The sequence below is a fragment of the Oryzias latipes genome, chromosome 21 (assembly GCF_002234675.1).
Source record: "Oryzias latipes chromosome 21, ASM223467v1".
Classification (NCBI taxonomy): Eukaryota; Metazoa; Chordata; class Actinopteri; order Beloniformes; family Adrianichthyidae; genus Oryzias; species Oryzias latipes.
In genome coordinates, this window is record NC_019879.2 from 3,782,305 (window position 1) to 3,793,060 (window position 10,756).

At 42.5% G+C, this 10,756-nt stretch overlaps 1 protein-coding gene across 1 annotated transcript; it reads left to right on the top strand.

Annotated features, from left to right (window-relative positions):
• Positions 1–448: 448 nt before the first annotated feature.
• Positions 449–9,052, top strand: lancl3 (LanC like 3). The gene is made up of 5 exons (XM_023950708.1): positions 449–1,498; positions 2,806–2,929; positions 4,729–4,926; positions 5,005–5,212; positions 7,045–9,052. The coding sequence occupies exons 1-5, from the start codon at positions 962–964 to the stop codon at positions 7,202–7,204; spliced, it is 1,227 nt and encodes a 408-aa protein (XP_023806476.1). The 5' UTR covers positions 449–961; the 3' UTR covers positions 7,205–9,052.
• The last annotated feature ends 1,704 nt before the right edge of the window (positions 9,053–10,756 follow it).

The following is a 10,756-nucleotide window of genomic DNA, read 5'->3' on the forward strand; positions in this document are numbered from 1 at the left end:
TTTCCCTTCAAGGTGGTTTTAAATTGGATTAAATTATACTTTACGAATCATCAACATATGGCATGAAGGGATTTAGGGATTAAGGTAGAGGATACATGTTATTTATTGTGAGGACATGCTGATGAAAATTTAAGTCCTAAAAATCTTGTTTCTTGAAACATTTCCCCCTCGTCTAAGTAGCTTCATCAGCACGTGTCAGATCTGTAAAGACAAAAACCTTGAACTTTTAGAAATATTCTGAGTCCAAGTGAAGTTAAATCCTAAAACTCAAAAAGTATCTGTCAGTAAACTGGACGGCGGCAAAGCTCCATCCACGCAAAAGAAGAGTTTCTTGGGTTTGTGTCGCCATCTAGCGGTGGAAATGAAGTAAAGGGGTCAACAATAACGATGACAATAATAAAGTTTTGTGAATTAAACCATTTATTTGGATATTTTTGCACGAAAACAAAGCATTGATTTAAAAATAATCTGACAGTTTTTGTGTTGTTTACATTTTTTTCAGCCTAAATGATTCAGTTTACCACGTGCCCTTGAATACAAATAAGCATTATTTTTAAACTGGATGGTTGAATAATTTATTGAATGGTCAAAATGGGAATAAACCCTAATCCGATTATGCTGCAGAGGTCACTGGAGTTAGAAGAGACCCGTTGAAGGTCGACATGTCCCCACAGAGAGATCTTTCATTCTCTTCATTCACTAGAATTTACGGATTTGACCAAAAGGATTTGGATTTTTATTTTTAATCCTGCGATTGTAAAGTCCCGTGTCTCTGTCTCAGACGTGACCGTCGCTCGGTGACGGGATGCTGGCCCGGGCAGCCAATAAGCGGCTTGTCCTTCACTCCTCTCAGCCAATCTTCTGCGGGCTGTCAGCCTGAGAGCGCAGTCAACGTGTTTGCTCCCGCATCCTTGGATGCGTCCAGCCTGCGGAGCGCGCGCCTCTCTCTGCTGCTCCGGTGATGATGGAGAACAACCGCTGCTTTGCCAACCGCTTCTCCGACTACAAGGGCGCGCTGCTCCCGGGCCAGAGCGCCGAGATCATCGTTCCCGCGGTCGTGGCCACCGTGGAGAAGATCCTGAAGAAGGTGCCCGTGGATGTCAGCGACTGTGACGGGGGGCTGTACGACGGTCCGGCGGGGGTGGCTTACATGCTGTACCACGTCAGCGAGTGCCCGCTGTTCTCCGAGCACCGGGAGGTCTACCTGAAGACGGCCAAGCAGATCATCGACGTGTCTGTCAGGTACGTGGACGCGGAGCCGGACAAGAACATGCGCGCCGCCTTCCTGCTGGGCGGAGCGGGCGTTTACGCAGCGGCCACCATGATCTACAAAGCCATGGGCTTGGCGGATTTCGTCCGACCGCTCACCAAGTTTCGCAACCTGTGGGAGGTGTGCGCGCCCATCCACTTCCTGGAGTGTGGCTCGGATGAGCTGTTCGTGGGGCGGGCGGGGTACCTGTGCGCCGCCCTGGTTCTCAAGCAGAAGCTGGGCATAGAGGTGAGTCTTGGCACCAGCGTGACGCACTCCAAAATGATCCACGCAAAAGCGCGCAGACTTAGAGCAGCCAGCAGCGTTAAAAAGATCAGATGGAAGGGTTTAAAACTAAAATATCCCAAACAGCATTTCAGAATTAACAGAAAAACAAACCAGAGTCACTTATAATTCATTTATACATTAAGATCTGCAGAGAAATGACTGTAAATAAACACCAAACGTTCAGGTCTTATCCTAAAAAACATCAATATATACACATTTTAGCCATAGTGAGGTCATATTTCTGATGATCACACTCCCACTTGGAATATGTGGGTCAGATAGACAAAAAATATTGTCATGCTAGAGTCCCCAAGGTGCTGATTGTATTTTTGGATGGTTTTCTAATGATCCATATCTGACAAATTGTTGAATAAAATTGACTTTTTAGTAGGGGTGTTACGATTAATTGACATAATCAATTAACTTATTTACTACAATCCAACCAGATCGATCTGTTTGAGGCAAGACATTAATTAAATTGACCTAAACCATTATAAAGTCGCTTCAAAAGTCATGTGACCATCCAGTGTGTTAGAATGTTCCCTTTGGATTCTTTGGATGTGGAAAAACAATAGTGGGCTGAACTTTAGGAAACTAACATGTGAACGGATTTGACATGAACTCTTGTTTACTTGTTTGTTTGGACACATATTTCATTTACACTTGATGAACTTGTAGCAAATGAGGAATCTGGAAAACTTCACCTGCACTGTTCAGTATGTTTCTCTCTGAGACACCGTAGATGATGTTTATGGAAAATGTGCCTTCTGCTTTCAAAACTTCAGATCACTGTCAGTCAGATACTTGAAGATGATTTATACTTTAAAATGATTCCTAACAAACTTTTGATCAAGATATTTCACGATTAGCTAAGATTTTTTTTGACCATTTTTATGCGTTTGATAGTTATTTTTTTACACTTTGATACATTTTCTAAAATTAATATTTTACATGTATAAATATTTTACATTTTCATAAGTAAAAAGTTACTTTTAAATGACAATAGTCAAAAAAAACGTTGTAGGTTTTTCTTTAAAAATAGGTTTTAATTGTTATTTTGACACTTAAGTAAAAAATAAAATTTGAGCTCTAAGTAAAAAAGTAATATTTGGACCCCAAACCCCCCCCCCCCCCCCCCCATTGCTATTTAGGCCCCCCTAGTGGTCTTTCTTGGAACCGCTGATATTTAATCTCAGTTTGAGCTCCTTGTTTATTAGTATGTTATCTTACTTTACTTAGACTAAAATGTACTCTTTAATTTCTTGCAGATTCTGAGCAAAGATCAGATTAAATCCATTTGCCAGGCGATCATTGAGTCAGGAAAACAATACGCCAGGAGGAAAAGGAAGCCCTTCCCCCTCATGTATTCATACTACGGAACAGAGTACCTGGGTAAGGATAAAAACGTCATTTCTACAGACTGTTTTCTTGACGCTGTGTGTCCTGGATGTAAAAGTTGTCGGTTGAAGTGTGCGTTATCGAGCTGACAGTCAGAGCTGGTGTGTTGATGTGTGCATAGCTAACTGTCCTTTTCTTGATCACATCAGACAAGGAGAATCATCAGGGTGGGAGATCCTCAAAAACTTTACAGACCAACGCAGAGCTCATAGTAAGCATGGTCTGGATGACCACCTCTGCATGGAAATACCTCAGTTAGTGATCAGGGACTGAAACAAAAACAGCAGCAAACCTTCTTGGCTGTTTGACGAAGACGTCTAAACATTCCTGCATGTGTCACAGTTTGTTCTGAAAAATCTGATGTGCTCAACACCAACCCGCCTCAGATGGGAAAATGTGGGTTTGAGGGCAGATGGATGGCTGGAGCCCCGTGGGTTTGATTCCAGTCAGTGACCGTCATTGTGTCCTTGAGTAAGACACTCCCCTCCACATTATAAATAGTCACTAATAAAGGACCTGTACTTTTATAAAGCGCTTTCCTGACTTCTTACAGTCACAGTCCCATTCCCACACTAATGCTGGACACTGGTGCCAAGCAGCAGGAGCAATGTGGGGTTCAGTACCTTTCCCAACTTTGACTTCTGAGTGGGCAAGGTGGGAATTGAACCAGTGATCTTCCATTTATATTGTTAATTAATACTAAAAAAAACTGCAAATTGCTTTGGATAAAAGCAAAAAAAAAAAAAAAAACAAAGTGGTTGAGATTCTAAAAGTCAATGAAAACATTTAATTTTCCATGACATAAAATTCATGTCTGTGTGAGAAAATGTTTGTAGAGGCAGTATGGAGGGAAGGGAGTTATGGATAGCGGCTAGCATGGTTAACCCTTGTTCTATCTTAGATGACCCCACCCTTGCATTGACGTGTTCTCCCTACCCTGACAAAGGTGGATAAAGGTGGAAAGATTTCATGTAATCCATGGACACCAGTGAAGATCACTAATCATTGAAGAAAAAAGGTTCAGAGCACTGTCTAGTGGGTCTAGATGACCCCACTCCCAATGTTAAAGTGCCTAGGATAGCACAAGGGACCCCTGCATGTCTGATGAAGTATCTGAACTGAAACAACATTTTTTAACTGACTGTAATAGGCAGATAATGCATAGAAATGATAAAAAGTTCAACTTTAACACAACTAGCTTCTGACCAAGTTTCAGTGACAAAGTTTAGTCTCCAAAACACTAAAATTAGCAACAAAAGTGATCACATTTGTTTTTGCTTGATTATTGAACGTTCCTTAAAGGCCCACTCCGATCATCTTTTGATCTATTCTAAGTGTTTCCAGCATTTTTTTCAATGATCATTTTGCCCATTTTAGCCAAAATCAAAAACCCTGTGTTGTATTCTAGGTTAGTAGAATAGTATTAGTATTGTATTGTATTAGTAGTTTGCCTCTGAGTTGTAGGCCGGACTGTTGGTGCGGAGCAACCCCGCCCCTCAAAAACACTGTTTTCAACGGAGTGGGTCTTTATTATTAGTTTTTTTTCTGTTGGAAAGTCAGTCCTTGTGCCCTTTTTTGGACACATTTATAATAAAGCTCTGTTCCCACAATTAGCATCGATCTGCAAGCTCTTTTCCCAAACCTGCTTATCAGCCCCAAACAAAACCAAAAAGCTTGCGCTTGTTCTTTGTGAATGTTACTACTTTCTAGCTTTGCCTGTATACCTTGCATGCCCCCCCCCCTGTATGCCTTGTTTGGGTGGGTGCGTGTTTGCTCGCCCCGTCTCCTTTCAGGCGCAGCCCACGGCCTTTCGTCAGTGCTGCAGATGCTGCTGAGTTACCGGGACATGCTCAGCGGTGCGGACAGGGACCTGGTGTGGCAGAGCGTGGACTTCCTCATGAATCAGGAGCAGAACTGCAACTGGCCCGCCGAGCTGGGGACCATGATCGAGAGGGAGAACGAGCTGGTGCACTGGTGCCACGGAGCCCCGGGTACCTGCCCCATCACGGTGCATGATCGTGTTTGCCTGCGGCTCCATGGAAATAACGTCCTCCATCCCTCTTGCACAGGTGTCGCGTATCTTTTTGCAAAAGCTTATCTGATCAACAAGAAACCTCAGTATCTGGACACATGTATCCGCAGCGGCGAGCTGGTGTGGCAGAAAGGCCTGCTGAAGAAGGGGCCTGGGATTTGTCACGGGATTGCAGGCAGCGCTTACGTCTTCCTCCTACTTTATCGGCTCACTGGAAACTCCAAATACATTTACAGAGCTCAGAGGCAAGAAAGTCTGTGCACTACTCATTTACTGTATATGAGGACTGGACTGAGTGACCCCATCTCGCGCTCCAAACAGGAAGTACCAGCTGGTTCCAAGAAGCTAACATCCTGTAGACCTCTATTGAGAAATAAACAGCTATTAGTCAGTCATCCTACTGGTTTTTGCTCTGCTACCGTTTTTTAACATGTGCTTGCTAATCTTAATTTTTTATTTTTTTTCTATTTTTCTCTGCAGTGAAAGTCAGCTGACCCCCACATCGAACACTCTGACATTTGATTGACAGATTCTCCCAAGCCTGCTTTCAAGCGGCAGAGAGGTTGACTTCCAACAAGCTCACGACTGATTGGTTGCCAACATTGACATTGACTCGGACCGATCATTACTGACTACGTCTGGCTCCAACATGACCATTTTGAAACAAAAACACGACTGAATTGACTTCATTTTGTTGGAACAGGAAGCAAGTCATTTTCTATGGCTGAAGTCTCACTCAGTCCAGTTCTCATTTACGGTCACTGGTTCTACTCTCCTACATCAACTTTTATGTCATTTTATTTGCATATTACGTAAAATTAGAACTACTTTTTAACTATAATAATTATGTTAGTCAGACGCTTTTTATTTTGAAGGTGGAATTTATGTGTCCAACTGGGGATAAAGAAAAAGGAGCAAAAATTTAAGTTTAAAAAAAAGTACTATCCATCCATCCGTTCATTCATCCATCCATCCATCCGTTCATCCATCCATCCATCCGTTCATCCATCCAGCCGTTCATCCATTCATTCATCCATCCGTTCATCCATCCATTCATCCATCCGTTCATCCATCCGTTCATCCATCCGTTCATCCATCCATCCATCCATTCATCCATCCATCCATCCATTCATCCATCCATCCATCCATCATCCATCCGTTCATCCATTCATCCATCCATCCATCCATTCATCCATCCATCCATCCATCATCCATCCGTTCATCCATCCATCCATCCATCCATCCGTTCATCCATCCGTTCATCCATCCATCCATCCATCCATTCATCCATCCATTCATCCATCCATTCATCCATCCGTTCATCCATCCGTTCATCCATCCATCCATCCATTCATCCATCCATTCATCCATCCGTTCATCCATCCATCCATCCATCCGTTCATCCATCCGTTCATCCATCCATCCCTTCATCCATCCATTCATCCATCCGTTCATCCATCCATCCATCCATCCATCCATCCGTTCATCCATCCATTCATCCATCCGTTCATCCATCCATCCATCCATTCATCCATCCATTCATCCATCCGTTCATCCATCCATCCATCCATCCGTTCATCCATCCGTTCATCCATCCATCCGTTCATCCATCCATTCATCCATCTGTTCATCCATCCATCCACCGGAGACACAGCGGCCATTCGTCTCGTTTTCAAAAATGCATGTTTAGCCCATGGTGTTCACACTGGACCAGCAGGGGGGGCCTTCTTCTTCTTTTTCTACTGTTTAATAGCGCATGTTCACCTCCTATAGTTGGAAGAGGCTTGGTGCAAAATCGGCTGTCACGTCCGTGAATTAGAAAGGACGCCATCCATATGTCATTATTAAACCAGAGTCCCCGATTGGTTCAACCTGGCAGAGTCAAAGGTCAAAACACAGCTATTTTCATTCAGAAAATTTTATGAAGTGAAACTAATTCTCCAACCAAACTGTTCTGTTGCAAAAAAAAGTATAATAACAACACCTATAGAGATCCTCTGATTCAGATCCATAGCTGCTGGGTTGAATTCCTGCTCCATTCATTCAGGTTTCTGTCTTCTTTGTTGTCTCCATACAGGTTTGCAGAGTTCATTTTCACAGAGGAGTTCAAGGCGGGCTCGCGTTCCCTCACCAGCATCTACAGCCTGTTTGAAGGCCTGTCAGGAACTGTCTGCTTCCTCGTCGACCTCCTGCAACCAGACCAGTCAGAGTTTCCTCTGTTCAGCGTCTTTGTGTGACACCCGTCCTCTGTGCTGAGCGTGCGCCCATCACGGTGGACATCTTTGCATTGTAAAAACAACATCTTTCACACAGCAGAGGGACGGGTTCTGTTTAGAGGCTGCAGTCGCTGTACCTTAACCGTCATTTTTGTGTGTGTAAACGTGAGGTTTTCAAGCTTTGCTAGAAGCTTTGTAATTATTAGTCGCTCATTCCAAATAAAGAAAAGACCAAGAACTGAGGCAGAAGCTGAATTGAGTTATTGGATCATAAATGGGTCTTTCCAGAATTGGAGGACATTTTGGCTTCAAAATTCATAAAAAACAAATCTTGACTTTTCTGATTTTTTGCGACATATTCATCAAAAGCAGGAAATAAATATCAAAGGCTTGATAAGATCAGCTAACAGATCAATTATACAATTTTTATGACATGATATATTTGGTGTTTGCAAAATTACCATCTGTGAAAACTAGAAGAGAGGAAAGCCGTTTGCTCGAACCATCCTTTTGTGAAACTGTTTGATAGTGTCAAGTCCAGAGCAGATCATGTAATGCTAAAAAAAAAAGGTTAACAAGGTTGTGTGCATGTTGTGGGACTGACAATAATTCTTTTTTTAAATATTTTGTTTAAAGCATAGCCACAAGAGACGCCTATGAAAAAACTACCAAACATGAACTTTAAATTTCATTTGAACTGTTCTATTTAAGACTTAACTTGGACATTAGGGGGGTTGAACAGGGAAAAAGTGGCATCTCAGGGGGTAATCCAGACTGTTTTGGCCTTTTTAAAACTATTTTTAAGCCTTTTTCTGTCTTAGCTTTTGCAGATTTGGTCTCAAAACAATACATATTCATTAGGAACTACAAATTTTTGTATTTTGTATATTTTAAATATAAGTAGGGCGTAAAATATCCTCTAATTCTAGAATGACCCGAATGTACTTGGAGTTCCCTTTACTCCAAAGGGAAATCCTCATTTGAAGGGAAGGTTGTGGAGTTCTAAAATCAATGCAAACATGAACTGACGTTGATTGTTTTTATTTAATTCAATGTAAAACTACTGACTTCCTGCTAAAAAAAAAGCGATCCCACTGCAACCTTGATACTTAAAGTACAAAAACTTTGAAAAGTTGAAGTTGCAGCTTCATCGCCTTGCTTGTTGCTCTCAGGTTCCACATGTGCACTATTGACAGTAGAGTAAATGTAGTTACACCTGCTTTGCACAACATACCAGCTCAGTCATCCCAGCTGAGTCTTTTAGACACACTAACTTTAGTTGATTTTGTTCTCGACCTATCAAGCAATTTTATCAACTAAAAACCTGGTATTTGTGGAACTTTTGATGTTTTTTCATCTCGCTTTCTTCTTGCCGTACCAGCATCCTTTTGATCTTATGTCACACCGTGTGCCAGCTGTTTTTCTATGTGTCCAGCTCTGTTAGATGCTATAAAAATAGTCAATTTTACAGCAGGAAACATTTTAATCGGTGTGACAAGATGGAGAACACAGCAGAAATCTGAGTCATATTGCAAAAACCGCTTTATTCAGTTAAGTCATTGATGTTGGTTTGACGTACATATAAAATGTGGCCTTAAAAATGTTCAACTAACACTTGTATTTGATCACATCTCAGAGTGGAAAGGATGATAAAAAATGCTTGTGAACAGCAGCAAACCAACGCAGTTTCCTGATGCTATCTGTGCCTGTGGCTGCACATTTAGAAGCTGTTTGTGTAACATTTGCTGTTTTCTTTTTCTTTTTTTGGCATTTGTTATCCTAGCTGTAAAAAAAAGGTGAGACCAAGCCATGATTGTAAAAATAAAGTGTCTAACTGTATGAAATAATAAACAGAACATACAAGAGAAAGGTTTTATTCGTTCTTCTAAACCCATTTGTTCCCTTTCCCATTCATGGGCGAAGGCAGGGACACCCTGGACAGGTCACCAGTGTGTCGCAGGGCCAGAGTCACACACTCACTCACACCTAGGGACAATTTAGATTAACCAGTGAACCTATGGAGCATGTTTTTGCCATCTGGCATGTTGGTGCAGAGACAATAATCTCCTCCCTGAACGTGGAGAAGACGAAGGAGATGTCCCTCCAACGTCTCACCGGTGAGAGGATCACCGGTGCCCCCCTCCCCTCCCTCCAGGACATCTACAGCACCCGTCTCACCCGGATCCATCCATCCCACAGCTCCTTCATTCTGCTGCCATCCGGGAGGAGACTGTGTTGTCTTCAGGGCAGGACCAGCAGATTCAGAGACAGTTTTCTCCACCCCCTCCCCTCTTGTACTATTCCCCCCCTGTTCTGCTGAACTCTGACACGCACTCGTCATTCTACCTCATCAGCACTGAACTGCACCTTCCACCAGTCCCCTGGTGCTGAAAAAATTGAAGAACTATTCTACAATCACTTCATTTTTTCTTTTTTTTACAGTCACATTATTTTTCTCTTTTTGTAGTCATTTGATTTTCTCTTTCGTAGTCACCTTGTTTTTTTTTCCGTCTTCTTGTATTTTCTTTAGTAAAATTTGAAGTTAGATTCCCTGTTTAGACTGGAGCTTGAGAGAAACAGAATTTTTAATTTCTATGTATGTAAAAAAATGCAACACATTTAATTTTTTTTTTTACTTTGACCTTTGGACGGTGGGAGGAAGCCGGAGTCTTCGGAGAAAACCCATGCATGCCCGGGGAGAAGATGCAAACTCCACAGAGAAAGGACCCCCATTGGTATTCTGGTTCAGGTCCCCAGGCCTGGTTCAGAAGGCCCCCTGGTTGGGGACCAACCAGGGGGCCTTCTTGCTGTGAGGCAACAACCACTGCGCCACCATGCGGAGAAATTGTTTATTGTAAATTATTTATTGTACTTATTGTATTCTAAAGTTCCACTTCGATCATCTTTTGTAAGATCGTTCCCATTGGTCTTTTAACCCTTGTGCTATCCTATAGGGTCAACATGACCCGATCCTTACATTCACGTGTTATTCCTACCATGTCAAAGGTGGATAAAGGTGAAGAGGATGTCTTGTAATCCATGGACACCGGTAAAGATCACAAATCATTGAAGAAAAAAGGTTCAGAGCACTGTCTTGTGGGGTCTAGATGACCCAACTCCAAATGCAAAAGTGCCTAGGATAGCACAAGGGTTAAATTAGGATTCTAGCCAAAAAAGAACATCTGTGTTTTCTAGGACTTAGTTTCTGCAGAGCAGGAGCTCATTAGAAATTTACCACTGAGGATTGACTCCTCCTTCATTTCTCTTTGTCATTGAGCGAGGTTTACATGCTTTCCCGCTAGCTTACAGCCCCTCACAACCCCAAACTAATTAGTGGTTTAGCAAAAAAAGGTGAACAACATCGGAGCTGTCCAGCCGTGCAGTTTAGATCCAGATTCCAGCTCAGACCAGGAAACCAAAGATGTTCATGGATCTATTTGTCTGACAGTGGATGGATCAGAATAGGGTGGAGCCGAGAGATTGTGGCTTGTCGATTATAGGTCTTTTCTTTGCACGCCGTTAGTACCCTTTGAGCCTGGTTCCAGTGCCACAGCCGGAGTATAGTTTCTGACC

Excerpts from the sequence above, each read along its gene's own strand:
- lancl3 (XM_023950708.1), top strand. The coding sequence starts at position 962 with ATGATGGAGAACAACCGCTGCTTTGCCAACCGCTTCTCCGACTACAAG. Across the intron at positions 4,927-5,004 it reads CTGGTGCCACGGAGCCCCGG|GTGTCGCGTATCTTTTTGCA; the intron begins GTACCTGCCCCA and ends CCTCTTGCACAG. Across the intron at positions 5,213-7,044 it reads TACATTTACAGAGCTCAGAG|GTTTGCAGAGTTCATTTTCA; the intron begins GCAAGAAAGTCT and ends GTCTCCATACAG.